An 18,846-nucleotide genomic window follows, 5' to 3' on the forward strand; every position below is an offset into this window, starting at 1 on the left:
AGCACGTGCTAGTTCTCTGCCCCCCACAACACCAGGCACTCACCTCTGCCCCGCCTGCCCTAGGGCCTGAAGTGACTTAGGCAACAAAACCACGCAGACCAGCCCCCACTGTCATCAGGGCACAGAGCTCCCCGCTGTGGGTGACCACTAGGCACGCATGCCTAGCGGGGGCTCCACACAGGCCAAGGCCCCTTTTGTTCACGAGGACCCAGGGAGTCACGCGTCCTCCCTCCCTTCTGGAAACGCAAACCCTGGGCCGAGAGAACCATCTGGACACCCCTGGGGTGACGCATCTTCAGTGTTGCAGTAAGGCTCAACAGACAGTCCCCTTCTGCAGAGTTCTGCCACAGTACTCACCATCCCCACCCCCAAACCAGTGCAAGGGGGGTGATGCGGCCCCGGGGATGTTTTGTCGCACACGTTGGGGGTGCAGCAGCTTTGCAGGGGCGAGTGGGGAGCTGAGGGGCGCGTGCTGGACATCACCTGGGGGAGAGGCCAGGGGACCTACCTCGTCCTCGGGCCCATGTGTACACACGGCTGGTCTCTGTGCTCCGGGGGGGCTCCTGCTCGGCTGGCTCCACGGGCAGAGGTCGGAGGTGGGGGTCATCCGCCCGGCCGGGAGTCTTGAGTGGCAGGATGTACTTGGGGAGCCCTTTGAAGAACCAGGCTCCCGACCTCTTCCAGACCTGGAGGAGGGACAGCTGCTTAGTCAGGGTGTAAGAGCAGCGCCCCAGAAGTGCGCAGAGTGGCCTGGCTCTGGGGGGTGGGGGTGGGAGTTGGGGTGGGGGTGGTGGGGCTCTGGGAAAGCCGCCTATACTCCCTCTGCTCGCCTCCCCTCAGGACTCCGTGGAGGTGGAACAGCCCTGGAGAAGTCCTTTAGGATTCCACAGCCCCCCATCCCCTCTACACGCACACACAGCCCCAGATTCCTAACTGACTTATTTGCAAGAGTGGAAGGTCTTGACCCCGTGCCAGACTGTCTTCACAGGATACCTTGGAGGGGAGGTCAGGTTGAGTTTCCCTCCCCACCCCAAGCAGCACCCCGGCAACCAAAAACCTCCAGAAATCAACTGCCGCCATGCCCAAGGCCACCCTCCACACACTCGAATGAGCTTCACCCATGAAGGAACCGGCAGAGGAATCCAGGTAAGCGGGACCAGTGGCTGAGATCTCCAAGCCCACTCGGATCGGGACTGGGCCTCCTCCACCCAGATCCCCAGTTTTCCAGTAGCTTGGCAGTCACACCCACAAGCTGCCCCCGGCACCATGTAATCTTATTAACAGCCAAGATCCAGAGACTATAAACTGAAGCTCCGGGAAGAGAACAATGCAGAATTTCCTAGAGCTCATGTCTGCAAATGCGACCTCTCATACTCTAGCCCACTTACGTACAAAAAGCAGCACACATCTGTTTGGTTTTAACATACTTGCTTGTATTCTCTTACATATGGGCTTAAATGGCTCCCGAATGACATACAAAAACCTCCACACACTTCCCTCTTATTGTGGTGGGAAGGTGCTCGGTGGTGGGATTGGTGTTTGAATATTACCTGTAATGAACTATTGTGAACTACTTTATGAAAATAAAATATATAAAAATCGCAAAAAAGGATAAAGAAAAAAAGAGTGGGAGGTCTCGAGGTGGGAGCTACAGGACAGTGGGGAAGACATTTGCCTTGCAGGAGGCCGACCTCATGTGAACCCTGAACCCCCAAGACCTCCAGGGCTGCTCCCCCTCCCAGAAGCGGCAGGTCTTCTGCACCTCTGTGCCATCTGATGATGACTTTTCTTGGAGGAAACTCAGAGGTTTGAACTAGTGGAATGGCTTGTCCAAGGCTGCTGGTGTTGTGGCCTCAACACTAACCGGAAGCCCCAGAGTCTCTTCCCAAGAGGGCAGGGAAGCGTCACGGGGGAGCAGAGGAAACAGCAGCAGCTGCCGAGGATGCCCTGTCTCTCAGAGCACTGGAAGCGGGGTGCCCCTGGTCCTGGGGGTTGAGGAGGGGCTTGGGGGCCGTCCTCTGCCAGGCTGAGTGGCCTAAGTACTGGCTCTGCCTGCTGGCTCCCACATATCTGCTCCCAACCAGGGCCCAGTCTCAGGCAGACCCAAGCATGCTAGCCTTCAAGAGTCACAGAGCAGGGCTCCAGGGAGTACTCCACGTTGCCTCCTACCCCCACCATGCCAGCTACATTGTCTCTTAGAGGTTTCCTTCCTGGGAAACCACACAGAGCACCTGCCAGTAGGCCGATAACAACAATGTCAAGCGAGAGCGGCCAGACAGGTGCCAAGACCATGCTTGCGCCTGTCCCCATGGACACACAGACATGTATGTCTGCATTCCTTTGTTTTTGTTCTTGGGCCACACCTGGAGATGCACAGGGGTGACTCCTGGCCCTGCACTCAGGAATCACTCCTGGTGGTGCTCAGGGGACCATATGGGATGCTGGAGATCAAACCCTGGTTGTCTGCATGTAAGGCAAACGCCCTACCCACTGTGCTCTCTCTCTCTCTCTCTCTCTGGCCTTACATTTCTTTTTGTTCGGCATTATTGATCTATCCCTGCCCCTGTCCTTTTCTCGTTACTGTTACCATTAATGATGTTGTTAATGTGTAGTTCTGGGAACACCCCAGCTGTGCTCATGGATCACTCCTGGTGGGACTCTGGGGACCATATGAGGGTGTTGGGGATTGAACCTGGGTCAACCAAGCACCCCACCCACTGCTCCGGCCCCAGGAGTTTAGGACTCTGAATGCGGGAAGGTCTGCTTGCTGGAAAGGTACATATGCCTCTGCGCTCGCTCCAGGCCAATGTTCATCTTTTTAGAAGACTGTGTCTTAGAAGGTCTGTTTTTGTCCCCACTGAACTATGTATCATAGAAGCTGCTCCGTTTGAATAAGTAAATGGTCTCCACCATCATTTTTTAATGGCGCCACGGTTTGGATTTATTGAACTTAATTAAACAAGCCCCCACAGATGGAAATTTAAATTGTCTCCAATTTTTCACTCCTGTGAGCCAAGCTGCACACACAGCTCCAATACGTGGCAGCCACTGTCTCTCCAGAAATATTCCAACAAGAGTCCAAGGATGTGAGCACGTTCCGATGGCATCTACGTCGTCTGGCCACCTCCAGGACAAAGGCACCTCCCCAGGCAGGGACCCAGACTGCACCTCCTGGTGGGGCCTGGGCTGGGCTGGAGACCCTGGGCCCTGGGCTTAGGGGTGCTCATCAGTGTGGTGGTCAGCAGAGTTAGGAGCCCTTCTGCCATTCTAGAGCATGCCTCTGTGGGCCAAGAGTGCCCACTCCCCAGTGGTCAGCTGAGACTGTTTGAAGGGTGAGAACAGGATACCAAGTGGCACTTGGGAGCCGATGGGGATCGAGAGCTCGAATTGAGGATTCCTCACACGGATCACGCACTGTGCTCCCATCAACCATTCCCCATCCCTGAGCCCTGTTTTCCAAGGAAAAAAGGGTAATAAAATACACACAACCTAAAACTGTCTTGACCAGTGTTTTTGGCTTGGGGGAGGGTTGGTGTCCAGGACTAACTCCTGCTTCTGCAGTCAGGGATCATTCCTGGCAGAACCTGGGAGTCGGGGGATCGGGCCCAGGTCAACCAGGTGCAAGGTACGAGCTATGCCTGCTGTACTATGACTCCGTCCCCTGACCCCTACGTATGTGTCATGTGGGCAGTTCACTGTGCCCAAGTCACTGTGCAGTGGTCTCCGAAAGTCCCTGGCTTGTGATCCACTGACCCACCAGATAACTTCTGTTCCCTCTCCTGGGCACTGGGCCACAGCCCTGTGTCCAGTCTCTGTGGCGGTGATGACCCTGTGGGCCTCCACAGGTGACAGCACACAGGTGAGGGCGTGTTTTACTACAGTGTGTGACATACCAGCCATCATTTCATTACAATTCTGTTTCAGTTTGGCTGTGTTGAGGGATCACTCCTGGCAAGGCCCAGGGACCCTATGGGGTGCCCAGGATCCAACCCTGCTGGGCCACATGCAAGACAAGCGCCCTGCCCACTGCATTATCTCTGTGCCCCCCCCCATGATGATGCTGATGAAATAGACATTCCAGCTGACACTGAACCAACTGCCATTTGCAAATCTTCTGTTATGTGCCATTTCACTTAAAAATCACAGTTTCCGGAACCCGCTGTCGATGCTATGCCAGGACTGAGGGTACAAACAGTATTTGGCTTATCTCACTTAGCACAGTGTCAAGTTTCTTCCTTGTCACAACAGAAGTGCGGGCCTTCTTTCCGAGACCCAGTAGGGCCCTGATGTCTGCACTGACTGTGCTACGTCCATCCACCCAGTCACTGAGGGGCACTTGGTCGGGTCACCTTTTTGGAGGGGGTCTTTCATTCAATCTGTGTTGTAGGAGGCCCAGTCCCCTAGGAGGGAGGGGCAGGGCCTGTCTGTCCACCAGTGTCTCAGGCTCCTAGAGCATGCTGGCACGTGGTAAAATCTCACGATGTACAGGTCACATGGCTGGGTGGACAGCTGCGGCTATCTGACCCTCTCCCAATTGATAGTGTTGCCTTTCTGTGGGAGTGGCTGAGGGGTTCCCCTAAGTTCTTGCAGTTACTCAAAGAGACTTACTAGGCGGGATTTAGGAGGGATGGAGAACCTGAGAAGGGATGAGCCTCACCCAAAATGGGATGAGCCTCACCCAAAACGGGAAGAACCTCACCCAAGAGCGGACCAGCATGAAAACCCAGGTATGTGGGACCTGTGGCTGAGATCTCCAAGCCTGCTTGGATCGGGACTGGGCCTCCTCCCCCCAGGTCCCCAGTTTTCCAGTAGCTTGGCAGTCATACCCACAAACCGCCCCTGGTGCGATGTAATCTCATCAACGGCCAAGACCCAGAGACTATAAACTAAAACTCCCAGAAGAAAACAACACAGAATTTCCTGGACATTATATTCTATCCATAACAAGCAATACAAAACAAATCGTCTAGCATTGCCTTTTCGGCAAGTTTGAGTGGTGGTGGGACCAGTGTCAAAACATCGAATGTAATCAAAGTAGAGAGAGAGTGGGGGGGAAATTGTCTGCCACACAGGCAGGGGAAGGGTTAGAACAGGGATGGGGGAGGAATACTGGGGATTTTGATAGTGGAAAATGTGCACTGGTGGAGGGATGGGTGTTTGATGATTGTGTGATGGAAGCTCAGACATGAAAGCTTTGTAACTGTGTCTCACGGTGAATCACTAAAAAGGGGGGCAAAAAGAGTGATAATAAAATAATAAAATAAAATTAACATTCTGAATAAAAAAAAGCAATGTGGAGTTCATGCCCAATTCAATCAGCTTAATTAGTGGCTGAATAAACAGCAGTACTTCTACATTTCCCTCTCAGAGAGCCTGGCAAGCTACCGAGAGTATCCCGTCCGCACAGCAGAGCCTGACAAGCTCCCTGTGGCGTATTTGATATGCCAAAAACAGTAACAAGTCTCACAGTGGAAATGTTACTGGTGCCCGCTCAAGCAAATCAATGAACAACAGGAGGACAGTGCTACAGTGCTACTTCTACATTACATATATATATATACACACACATATATATACATATACATATATATATGTATATATATATATTTTTTTTAAAAAGAGGGCTGGAATAGCCGAGATAAATACCAGGAGGATTGCTCCATGGCTTTGAGGCCAGCCACACATGCTAGGGGGAAAAGGCAGCTCAGATAGAGAAGGGAACACCAAATAAAGGGTGTTGAGAGGATCCTCCCAGGATGGGAGAAGCATGCTGAAAATAGACTATAGACCGAACATGATTGCCACCCAATGCCTCTTTTGCAGACCACAACACCCAAAAGGAGAGAGAGAACAAAAGGGAATGCCCTGCCACAGAGGCAGGGTGGGATGGGGGGATGAGGGTGGGAGGGATACTGGGAGCACTGGAGGTGGAAAATGGGCACTGGTGGAGGGATGGGTATTTGATCATTGTATAATCGAAACCCAAGCACAAAAATTTGTAAGTCTGCAACTGTACCTCATGGTGTTTCACTAATAAAAATTAAAAAAAAAAAAAAGAGGGCTGGAGAGGGTGAGATCAGCAGGGCGTGTGCGAAGAGTAGGCTGCGGCCACCGAGGGTCCCTAACTGGATTCCCTCATGCTCCTGGCCCCTCTGCCAGCACCAGAAAGACCCCCAGCCCCGGCAGCCCCGTCCCTCTGCCTCAGCCTCGTCTCCTGCAACAGGATCCACGTTTACCGAGGAGTGTAGATTGGGGGCCGAGGGGACAGCAGGGGGACGGCGCCTGCCGCATGCAGGACACCAGGTTTGATCCTGGCCCTACAGCACGCTCAGCCCCTCTCACTGAACCTGGAACCATGGGCAGGGGCTCCTGGCCTCCTGAGCATCATTTGGGAGTTGCGATAAAAAAAGATTCAAATAAAAAAGAAATGCTGATCCATAACACACCTTTAGGACGCAGAATAAAGAGCAGATGATCCAAAACATTAGGGTTGATTCCACGGGAACTGCTGATCGTCAACCATTTGCGGGTGGGGAATGCCTGAACTGATTAACCCCCCATCCATATCCAACAATGCACCCTAACATTTATGCTCAGCAAGAAGGATGACCTCTGAGGCTCTGCTGGAGGACCTGTGGGCAGGCCCCTGACCAGGGCACCTGTCGCTCCTGCAGGTCCATCATATTGAGCCCCACACTGTTTCTTGGCGATGGCCCCAGGTCCAGGCGGGAGTCCTGAGGCCATTGATGGACAGAGATCAGGGCAGACAGGGTGGGGGTGGGGAGTGAGAGACCTGGGGGCGTCTGCATGGCATACAGCAGGGACTGAGGCTCAGGGCAGGAGGCCTGAGCGTCTGTGGGCCCGGCCCGAGGGCCGTGGAACACAGGTCCAGGTGCCTTCCACGTGGGACAGTGCTCAGAGCTGCCCTACCCATCCCCTGCCAGTCCACGCACATCCTCAGACTTTCCCCGACTGTCCACCCACACCCTGTGAACCGCCCCACAAGAGCTTTTGGTGACGAGATCTCTCCCCGTCCAGGCCCCGCCACCCACTGCCCCCAGTCTAAGAAACAGCCCTCCAAAGAATTAACAATCCCCCCACCCCACCCCACTTTTCGGGGCCACAGATCACAAAACATGCGATTTCTGGTGAAGCCGTGCGGCCCCGTGCTGCTCCCCACGTGTGCTCTGCTATGATAAGGCCGGCAAAGCAGCCAGCCTTGAAAATGCCATTTAATGAGAAAAGCCCGGCACAGCTGCCGTGGCACTTACAGGGGGTGACCGGGGGCCTTAAATCCTCCCCCTGGCACTGCTTTGTGTTTTGCTTTGAGGTTTTCATTATGATTTCAGCTCACAGCCAACCTGACTGCAGATACGGATGGATATTAGCCAAGCTGTTCCCAGGGAATTTTAATGACCATGATAACAACCGCTAATCACTGGCGTTTCCTAAATGGCTGTGGCTGGAGAAGGGGCGCCTGCCAGGCCCTGCTGGAAAGCAGAGTGGGCCCTCGGGAAGACGGTGGAGGCCCCCCAGGCCTTGGTCCTGTCCCTCACTCCATCCTTCCCTGTCACTTCCTCCTGCCTCCGTTCAACTGAGCAGAGCCCACACCCTGCCCCCCACCCTGTGAGCTCCTGAAGGTGCTCACATTCCCCTCCCACCCCCAGACAGGGAAGGTGTGCATACGCCCCACCAATGCCCAGGGCAGCTGTGTGTGTGTGTGTGTGTGTGTGTGTGTGTGTGTGTGTGTGTGTGTGTGGTCTCAGCCCAGCCCTGCCCCCTGGGGTGCCCCCTGTCCTTATATGCTAGTGACCCTGACTCCTGGAAGCCTTGTGCTCCTCCAGGTGGCACCAGTGCCACTGTAGTGCCCCCCACCCCGGAGGCCCCAGATGCCCAATCACGTACTTCACCCACCTAGAAAGTATGAGGCCACAGTGATAGCACAGCAGGAGGGTGCTTGCCTTGCATGCAGCTGACCTGGGTTCGATCCCTGGAACCAGAGTAAGCCCTGAGCAGTGCTGGGGGTGGTCCCTGCCTCCCAAAAAGTTTGGGCTCTGCAAGGGCAGGGCTGTGCCTAGTGGGGCTGGCTTCTAAGAGTGAATGGTTGGCAAACAACAAACAAAGGCCCAGTACAGGAGCATGGGAGGGGCCTTGAAGCTGGCACTGCCTGCCCGGCTGATCCAGGCTGGAAAATTCCTAGGGAACAAACTGGTTCCTGGTCTTGAGGTGTCTTCTGCCTGACACTTTCATCACTTAAAATAAATGGTACATAGGTGTTTTGGCTGAAAATTTCAGGCTTCTGGGAGTGGAGATGGGTGACCTCCCCCCATCTCTCCATACTTCCGGAAGCCCTGGCAGCCACACCCAACTAAATTCTACCCAGTTAAATATTCTGGAGTTTTTTGAACATGTGGCTGCAAATGCGGCTATGCAAAAATGTCCAAACTCTACAACATTGACATCCCAATAGCAGCACACCAGGTAGGATGGGATGTGACATAGAAGCCAACCAATCTGAACCAACAAGAACATGAACACAAAAGGCTTAACTTGTAACAACAGCTTAGTAAACCCTCAGACAAGGACTTGATGCCCCCATGATGAGATACAACAATTTTCACAAGTTTTCTTCTATGGGAATATTTTTGATCATTCTGTTAATTATTTAGTGGTAACAAGAACTATAAAATAAATTATAGTGGGCATGCTACAGGGGCAGGCTGAGGGGTGGTTGGGAAAATGGTGACAATGGCGGAGGGAAAGTGTCGAGGTGGTGGGATTAGTGTTGGAATATTGAACGCCTGTAACAAACCATCACAAACCACTTTGTAAACCATGGTGCGTAAATAAAATGGGAAGACAATAAAATCAAAAAAAGGGCCAGAGACAGTACAGAGTATAAGGCGCATGCTTGATACATGGCCAACCCAGGTTTGGTCCCGGCATCCCATACAGTCCCTTGAGCCCCTCCAGGAATAATTCCTAAGCGTAGAGCCAGGAGTAAACCTTGAGTATGTGTGTGTGGTAAACCTTGAGTAGGTGTGGCCCCCCAAACAAAAGAAAACAACAACAATAACAACAAAAGGAAATAAAAAATTAAAAGGTCGACCTACCCTGGCTGAGACAGTGTACCCTTCCCCCAGCAAATACACTGCTGGCCTCCCAGGAATGCTAAGGCACTCCCCACAGCACAGCCCGGAACTCTGCCTGCCCCAACACTAGGTTTCATCCCAGCCCTCTGTCCACACCGAGCCTTTTTTTTTTGCTTTTTTGGGGTCACACCCGGTGATGCACAGGGATTACTCCTGGCTCATGCACTCAGGAATTACTCCTGGTGGTGCTGGAGGAACCATATGGGATGCTGGGAATTAAACCCGGGTTGGCTGCATGCAAGGCAAATGCCCTACCCACTGTGTTACCGCTCCAGCCCCCCACACTGAGCCTTTGAACGTGCTATTTTTCCTCCCTCACCTGGGCTGGGAGAAGAAAACCCTTAGAAGGTTGCTTGAAGCTTCCAGGAGCTTCCCCAGAACTGTCTATGTCTCCCACAGCAACACAGACATGTACAACACACATGCACAAATACACATATGAACACATATATGCACACGCATTTATATGAGCACTCACACATGCACACATGTTCCCACACACATGCACAGTGCCCACACACACACACCACACATACACGGTCATGAGGGCCTACTTGCATACTGCTTTCCTCACTAGCCCAGCGTGCTACAGACCCCCTAACAGACAGGCCTGGCATCACAAATACTGATTACATGTGCATTTCAAGGCTTTCTTACTGGTTACTTAAGCTGAAGACTATAACTGTGTTACCTGCCCCGCTCCCCTGCCCCCAGTCCCTAGGGTGCAGTGCTAAACTCTGGTGCGATGATACTTGAAGGTAATTAGGTTTGGGGGTCATGAGGGTGGGACCTGTGCGGGCTTGCTGCCTATTTTTGCAGGGGGAGAGGGGCTGCTCAGGGGAGCTACTCCTGACTCAATGCTCAGGGGCCACTCCTGGGGATGCTTTGGCGGAGGTGGGGGATGGCCATTGGGTGCTGGGATGGAACTGAAGCCAGTGGTACACAAGGCCAGTGGCCTCCCTCTGGGTCTGGGGGTGGCGTCCTTACAGGACGAAGCGCTTGCTTCTCCCTCCTTCCCACGAGAAGCAGCATGTGCAGGGCTAGGCAGAGCCCCCAGCAGGGTCCACATCGGTGCCCACTTCTGGCTCGGCCCACCAGCTCTCCAAGCTTTGAGAAACCTTGTCAGCTGCTTAAACTGCTGTCTGCTGTATTTTCTAACAGCAGCCCGAGCAGACGCCTCAAATAGCTTAAATAATTTCCCTCTCCTCCTGTGAAGAGAGAACATCTCCCGAGCAGCGTCTGAGCAGAGAGCCAGGAATAGCCCCTGGGTTCCGCCTGGTGTGGCCCAATCCCCCAATCCCTCCCGGTAACTGTGGAAGGAATATTGGTTTACAACACTGGCTAAGTTTCAGGCAGACAGCCTTTTGAATCAACATCTATTGGAACCTCTAAATTCTAGCTTCCAGCCGTCACTGCACCTATGGCAATCTCCCTTATACTTGTCTACCTACCCCCTTCCTGGTAACCACTATTTTGGGGTTTGGGTTTTAGACCGCATGCAGTGGTGCTAAGGGCTGACTCCTGGCTCTGCACTTGGGGATCACTCCTGGTGGGGCTCGGGGGACCATATGGGATGCCAGGGATCAAACCCAGGTTAGCTGCATGCAAGGGAGGTGCTCGACCCTGCTGTAGTATCGCTTCTGTCCCAGTAAGCCACTATTTTTTTAAAGTCTGGAAGTTTGCTTTTGTTTTGTTTAGTTCATTCATTTGTTTTCTTCCCACAGGGAGTGAATGTTTGCTTTTGTTTTGTTTAGTTCACTGTCTTCTTACCACAGCTAGTGGGGATGACGCAGTGTTTATCTGTCTCGGTCTGACTCATGCCACCCATGCACAGGGCAGGACCTCACCTAGCTGGAGTGGAGCAGCCTTTCCCGGCACTTCATGCCACACCTTACTTAGCCATGAATCTGTTGTGACTGGCTTTGACAAACAGAGTGTGGTGCATCCCTTCTCACCTCTGGGACACCTGCCATCATGCGGCAAAGCCAAATCCACATGCTGGGGGACAAGATGCCACATGGGGGTAGTGGAGATGCCCAGGCCCATGTCATTGCAGGCCTCCAGCCCACATTGACCTCCAGGTGACTGCAGCCCAAGAGAACCACAGGAGGGAACCACCCGCTGAGAGCCCGGATCGAAATTGTCCAAATAAATGATAGCTGTCTAAGCACCCACGTCTCTGCACTTCTGGCAGGATATACTGTGTGTGTATATATATATTATATATACATATATATGTATATGTATGTGTGTGTGTATATATATATATACATATATATGTATATGTATGTGTGTGTGTATATATATATATATATATATATATCACGATCATCCTGTCGTTTGTCAATTGCCTTGAGCAGGTACCAGTAACGTCTCCTTCGTCCTAGCCCTGAGATTTTAAAAAGTGCCATATTCAGGGCTCTTTCAGGATTAGAAGAATGAGACCCATCATTGTTACTGGTATTTGGCATATTGGGTATGCCACGGGGAGTTTGCCAGACTTTGCCATGTGGGCAGGTTACATCTGGTAGCCTGCTAGAATGTCCAAAGTAAGAATGAGATAATAAGATGTCACATGGCCGCGAAAACTATATATATATAGTTTTATTATATATATATATATATAGGTTTTTTTTGGGTCACACCCAGACATGCTCAGGGGTTATTCCTGGCTCTGCACTCAGGAATCACTCCTGGTGGTGCTCAGGGGAACATATGGGATGTCGGGGATCGAGCCTGGGTTGGCCACATGCAAGGCAAATGCCCTCCCCGCTGTGCTATCACTCCAGCCCCACACCACCTGTTTAGATCCTTCAAGAGAAAGGGAAGAACCAGATGTGCTGCCAATGAACCAAGAAAAGTAGAAAAGTTAAAACCAGGCACATTAAGACAAACTTACTCATCAAGTACGAAGAGCAGCCTATGAGAAAGTAGTCATCGGAGAACAAGAAAAGGTTTTGATGAGTTCAAAATAGGATGCAGAAATACAGAGTCTGAAATGAAAGTCACAGGAAGGGGGAAATGAATGACCAAAGGCAACAGCACCTGAGAACTGGTCTACAGAACTGAGCTCACTGTGGAGGGGGGTCAGGTGGGGAACTTGAGGGGGACACAGTCTAGTGGAGGGTGTGGTGTTGAAACATCTGGTATATGCACAAAACAGTAAATCATGATGCCTAAAATAAAATACATTTTAAAAAACCGAGAAGATTAAAATGGGGAACATTTTATTCATTCATTTATTTATTTATGGCTTTTTGGGTCACATCCAGCAATTCTCAGGGATTACTCTTGGCAGTGCTTGGGGGACCGTATTGGATGCCTGAGGTCGAACCTGGGTCAGCCACATGCAAGGTAAGTGCTATCGCTCTGGTCCCAAAATGGGGGACATTTTAAATGAGAAGATTAAAATGGGGAACAGGAAGCACAAAGACAAAGAGAACAGGAAAATGTGAAAGAAATGAGGAGATTAAAAAAAGCTGAATTTGAGCTCTGGGAATGGTTATTCCAAAATCACTTTTAGGTTTTGCTACGTTACTGCTGTCAACTTTTAACTCTGAGAACTCACCAGGAGACAAAAAGCTCTGTGCTTTCTTAGATTCTTTCTTTCCTTATTTACTTTTTGTTTCTTGGGCTACCCTGGTGGTGCTCAGGGCTTACTTTGGTTCTGTGCTCAGGGCTCGCTCCTGGCGGGGCTGAGGGGACCCTATGGGATGCCAGGGATCAAACCTGGGTTGGCAGTGTGCAAGGCAAATGTCCTCCCTGCTGTATTATTGGTCCTGACACTATGTAGCCATTCACAGCCTCTGTTTATCCCAGGGATAGCGAATTACCATGGTGGTTAACATCTCCCTTGCAACACAACCTTCATGGCCAGGAAACAAGCATGTTATCAACATGGCAGTCAGCCCTGAGATGTCCACAGCCCACACCACTCTCTGATCTACCTCTCACACAGGCCACTAGTCTGCAGCCCGGAATGAAAGCAGCACTCAGGTCCTGGGGCCCGCAGACAATTCACACTGGTCAGACCTGCACTCTTTTCCTGAGTGGCCTTGCCTTTCCCACTGGCCTCGCTCCCGCCCGCTTCTGTCCACCCAGGCTCTTTTTCTGGGTCACGCCTAGTGATGCTCAGGGGTTGTTCCTGGCTCTACACTCAGGAATTTCTCCTGGCGGTGCTTGGGGGACCATATGGAACGCTGGGAACTGAACCCGGGTCTGCCGCATGCAAGGCAAACACCCTGCCCACTGTACTATCACTCCAGTCCCAGAAACGAGGCTCTTTTATTACTTGTTGAGGGGTAAGAATGTTACAGGGGAAGCAGGGATCTTGGAGCCGTCTGGCTGGTTTAAGTCTTTTGGCTTATGTGCTTGGCCTTAATTTTTATTTACTTATTTTTGTTTTGGGGGCCACAACCAGTGGTGCTTAGAGGACCATATGGGATGCAGGGTTTGAACCTGCACTGGTTGTGTACCAGGTACTATCGCTCCAGCCCCAATGTCTTTAAGTCTTAATGAGCTTCCAGCCTGGGGCAGAATCTATGTTCTTATTAACTTCGTATTCATCAGAAAGAGCCCTGGGACTGCAGGAATATTAAAAATGTAGGATGAGAGCCGTAAAAAAATGGGACAGTGGGGCTGGAGCAATAGTCCAGCGGGTAGGGTGCTTGCCTTGCACACAGCTGACCTGGATTCAGTCCTCGGCGTCCCGTACGGTGCCCTGAGCACCTGCAGGAATGATTCCTGAGCATGAGCACAGAGCCAGGAGTCACCCTCGAGCACTGCCAGGCATGGCACCAAACCAAATAAATAACCATTACTCCTTAAAAAACTATGGGGCTGCTCACGTGTTTGCCTTGCACACGGCCGACCTGGGTTCGATTCCCAGCATCCCATATGGTCCCCCGAGAACCGCCAGGAGTAATTCCTGAGTGCATGAGCCAGGAGTAACCTGCTGTGCTATTGATCCAGCCCCTGTTTGGTTTATTTTAAAAGGTGCAGGTTTTTGGGCTGTGCTCAGGGCTCACGCCTAGCTCTGTGCTCAGGGATTACTTCTGGCAGGGTTTGGGGGACTGTAAGTGGTGCTGAGGATTAAATCTGGGTTGGCTGCATGCAAGGAAAGCATCTTAACTCCCATACTATCTATCTGGCTCCCAGAGGGAAAAAAACAGTTTTTTTTTTTCCACATATATTTACTTGTTGCTTTGATCAAAGTTGAAGCATAAGGGGGTAGACTCACTGTTGGGTCCCGGGGCTACCCTGAAGCTTGGCACATGGTGAGTCTGCACAGCTTGGAGCTAGTTCAGAGACTCAGGTGTGGATTAAGGAAGGAAAGCCGGCAGTTTGGGGTAGGGAAAACAGCAATCATTTTTTTTTTTGCAGGGCGGGGAGGGAGGGAGTGGAATAAGAGGAGTAGAGACTTAGTCAAATTAAGGTTAGTTTGAACTATCAGCATGAGTTCAGAACACGGAAGTTTCTGTCCCTGAAAAGCCCAATTCAAACACAAGAGTAGTTGAAAGACCAAGTTCCCTGTTGGGTGCCTTGCTGTAATCTGGCCTCCCAGAGAGACAGGTGGTTTTGAGGGAGGGGACAGGGCCAAGAGTGTGGGGACTGCAGGTGGGCCAGTGCTGAGCTGTTTGTGGAGGGAGGGGCCCAGAGCACCCCAGACCAGGCTTCCCAGGAAGAGTCCCAGTCCCCCCAGGCACAGCAGGCCAGCTGAGGGCACTCCACACGGTCATGTCCTGTCCTGTGTCAGGCCCAAACTGCTGTTCCGCAACCCAGATTGGGACTGTCCTAGTCCCCAGCTGAGGTTGAGAACCGGGTCACCAGCTGCCCTGAGCTTTCAGAACCGAGGCTCCCAAACTTCAGGGACTCGCTGCCTTCTGTGAGTGAGCAGCCTCCCGAGAAATCTACCTTCTCCCCTCCCCTCCTGGCCCTTCCCTTTCCCATTTTGTGGATCACACCTGGTTGCATTCAGCTCAGTGATTGGTAGTTGCTGGTGGTTGCTGGAATCAAACCTGGAATCGAACCCAGGGCACCAGCATGAAAGCCTGTGCCCCAGCCTATTGAGGGTCACCTCAGCCCGAAACCCACCTTCTGTAAGGGAACAAACAGGAAGCACCCCATGGCACCACCCCCACCCCCTGGGGCAGTATCGCCCCTTTGGGAAACTGCTTTAGGCCTCACAGAGGAGGAAGGAGACTTGGGGCCTAGGGCACATAGAGGTACCCCCTGGGGAGACCGTGCACCCCACTGAGTGTGGGCAGCATGCTGGGTGGGGCAAGAGGCAGACTGTTCCACACTCACTGCCAGGCAGAGGCAGCGAGGGGAGGCCCCCACAGCTTCTGGCCTCCCGCCTCAGTCTCGGGAACGCAGAAAATGACTGAGATGTGTGTGCTCCCAAGGCACTATGGACCCCATCAGCAGAAATCAGAGCAGGCACATCCAGTATTCCTAAAAATTACTCAAGAACAGAGTTTAGGGGCCATAAAGATAGTCTAGAGTTAAAGCGTTTGCCTTGCACGTGGCCCACCCAGGTTCCATCCCTGGTACCATATATGCTCCCCATGCCCCTACCAGGAGAGATCCTTGAGCCCAGAGCCAGGAGAAAGCCCGGAGCACTGCTGGGTGTGATCACCCCCGCCCTCGAGTCAATACAGAAGAACCAGTTAACGACAAAAATCTGACCCTAAAGGAAATCAAGAAGGTGCTGGATAAAGTTTGGATGAATGAGATGCTGCCCCATTGGTTCTTCATGGCAAAGGAAGGAAGCTCAGAGATACTGTTTCTTTAAACGTTCACAAGCAACCAGACAAATGCGACTATGACCGCGAAAGAAGCTACGGATTATTCTATACATATGGGCCTAAGGCCAGCCAGCAGGACCAGAACCAGGGAAAGCATCGACAAACTGAAATGTCGCATTTTGTTATCGTTTTATTTCTCTTTTCCCTTCTTCCTTTCCTACTTCCCCTCGCTGGGAGACGTGCTTACTAACAACTTCTGGAGGGGGAGAAAGCGGAGATGAATTCTGTCAGACCTCACCCACTCACACCCCAGGGGTTAGGACTGAGCTAGGGAACCCGAAGCTGCAATGCTTGTGGGTGCAGACTGGAGTCCCTGGGGACTTGCCCAGGACATGCAGCTCCAGGAGTGACCTGCTTGCAGGGCTGGAGAGTCACCCCGCGTGGGCAGTGCCAGCGGCCTGCCCCACCTCCCACACGCAGCAGGCTCTGAGGCACCTCCAGTCCCATTTGATGTGCCAGCTCTGCTGGGCTGGGGCTCGGGGGTAGAGCGCCAGCCTTGAACATGTAAGGTCCTGGGTTCAATCCCGGCACCGCAGAAACAAAACTGAAATAAAGGACTAAAACTCAGTGATGAGAAACGATGAAATCTTGCAGCCTGCTGCAGCAAGTAAGGGATTGGAGGGTGCTGTAGCTGAATGAAGTGAGCCAGAAGGAACGAGACAAACACTGGATGGTCTCGTCAGGTGCGAGTGTAAAGAAACAGGGCCCCAGGCTCTGAGACACAGAGCTGGGACTTGAGGGTATGGGGCGCAGGGAAGGGCCCTGGGACAATGGTGGTGGGACACAGACACACTGCGGGTGGGCAGTATACTAACACTGCAAATATAAAACAAGAATATCAATACCACCGGATTATTACTGCAGTAAGTGATTAAAATAGTAAATTGGGGGGGGGCCCTGGTGGTGCTGAGTTTACTCCTGGCTCTGTGATGGGGATCACTCCTGGCAGAGCTTGGGGGACTACAGGGTGTGCCAGGGATGGAATTGGGTGAGAGGTGCACAAGGAAAGCGCCCTCCCGGCCGTTCTAGGATTTGGCCCCTGAAATGATAAGTGTTTTAAAAAGCAGAGAGAAGACCCACTCACAAGCAAGGTGCTGGGAAGAGCTTGGCGAGACCTCCCCGCATAAGCACTTGGTGGGGTGAAGGTGCCTTCTCTGGGTGATGCAGCAGGTGTGCGACCCCGTGAGCACTGCAACACAAGGTGTGTGAGCACCGAGGTGAGAATGTGGGTGTGCACATGCCTTCAGATCCCTGGCTCAGAGAATGTGTGTGCGAAGGAGAAAAGTGTGTGGCACGCATGTGCATGTGTGTGCCTGTGTGTGTGCCTCTATGTATGTGTGAGTGGTATGTGCATGTGGGGCATTGTACGCATGTGTGCCTGTGTGAGTGGTGTATGTGTGCCTGTGTATGTGGGGTATGTGCATGTGTAGGGGAGGCGTATGGGGCGTGTGCATATTGTGTGTGGGGTGCACATGTGTGTGCGCATGTGTGGGGTATGTGTGCAGTGTGTGGGGGGTGTGTGGGGGGGTGTGTGCGGTGTGTGTGCTGTTTGTGTGCATTGTGTGTGAGTGGTGTATGTGTGGTGTGTGTAGGGTGTATGTGTGGGGTGTGTGTGCGCACATTGTGTGTGTAGAGTGTACATGTGTGTGGCTGTGTGTGTATGTGGTGTGTGTGCATGTGTGTGAGGTGTGTGTGTGGTGTGTGTGCTGTTTGTGTGCATTGTGTGTGAGTGGTGTGTGTGTAGGGTGTATGTGTGAGGTGTGTGCGCGCATTGTGTGTGTGGAGTGTACATGTGTGTGTGGAGTGTACGTGTGTGTGTGTGTATGTAGTGTGTGTGCATTATGTGTGTGTGGGCCTATGTGCGATGTGAGTATGTGTAATGTACGTGTGTGGGATATGTGTGTGGTGTGTGTACCTGGGGGAGTATGTGTATGTGGTGTGTGTGCATTGTGTGTGGGGTGTGTGTGCATGTGTGTGAGCGCAGTATGTGTGCATGTGTGTACAGTGTATGTGCTGTGTATGTGCATTGTGTGTATGTGTGTGGTGTGTACATGCATGGGTATGTGTATATGGTGTGCACACACTGTGTGTGGGGTGTATGTGCAGTGTGTGTGGGTGTGTGTGTATGTGGTGTGTGTGTGGGGTGTGTGCGGTGTGCACGCATGTGTGCTAGCCCGCCCAAGGCCAGCAGGAGGGTAGGAAATCTGCTTCCCAGAGCTGCTAACGGCTCTGGGCTCCCCCAGCCCCCCGTGGTGTGGGTGGAAGCCAGCTGCAGCCCAGGCAGCCACACCGGGCCCCTTCTTTCCGTCCCCCGCGGGCAGCTCCTTGTCACATCTCAGCGAATTTCCTCTTCATTTCAAGTGGGTTTTGGAGCAAGGAAGGTCAGTCCTGGAGGCAGGCCACAGTGGAAAGGAAAAACTGCAGCGAGAGAAAGTGCTCTGAGGGTGCTATCTGTTTTCCTGACACATCATTTAAACAGTCGGGCGGGTGATTTCAGAATCAGAGGAAATGTTCTGGCTTCCATTAACCCCTGGCGGGGACTCTCCCGGGTGCTGTGGCATAATTATGGAAGAGGGGGCACGGGCCAGCTTCTGGGGAAGAGGTGCCTCAGGGGCCGTGGAGCCACCTGGCTTGGAGAGCCCCCCAGAGCCCAGCTCAGCATCTAGGCCCAGAGAACATCCCCCCACCTGAACACTGCCCCTCGCAGCTAGGGTGTGGGGAGGTCCTGACAACCCCTTAAAACAAGGATCCCCACACGCCACCCTTTCCAGAATGGACAGTTTCTACTGACAGAAGGGTCTGGCGAGTTCTAAGCCATAAGGGCGAATGACTCCCTCAACTGTGCTCTGTCTACCCTGAGCATGCCCCCTCTGTGCTCTGTCTACACT

The 18,846-nt window shown here is 52.5% G+C and overlaps 1 protein-coding gene across 2 annotated transcripts in view; it reads right to left on the reverse strand.

Annotated features, from left to right (window-relative positions):
• RPH3AL (rabphilin 3A like (without C2 domains)) overlaps positions 1-18,846 on the reverse strand; it is a 93,473-nt gene that overhangs the window by 23,187 nt on the left and 51,440 nt on the right. For both annotated transcript variants that reach the window (XM_056127261.1, XM_056127262.1), the window contains exon 6: positions 509-686. In XM_056127261.1, coding sequence (XP_055983236.1) covers positions 509-686 — 178 coding nt within the window. The remainder of the gene's footprint in view (positions 1-508; positions 687-18,846) is intronic.

This window comes from Sorex fumeus, unplaced genomic scaffold (assembly GCF_029834395.1).
Source record: "Sorex fumeus unplaced genomic scaffold, SorFum_2.1 ptg000063l, whole genome shotgun sequence".
NCBI lineage: Eukaryota > Metazoa > Chordata > Mammalia > Eulipotyphla > Soricidae > Sorex > Sorex fumeus.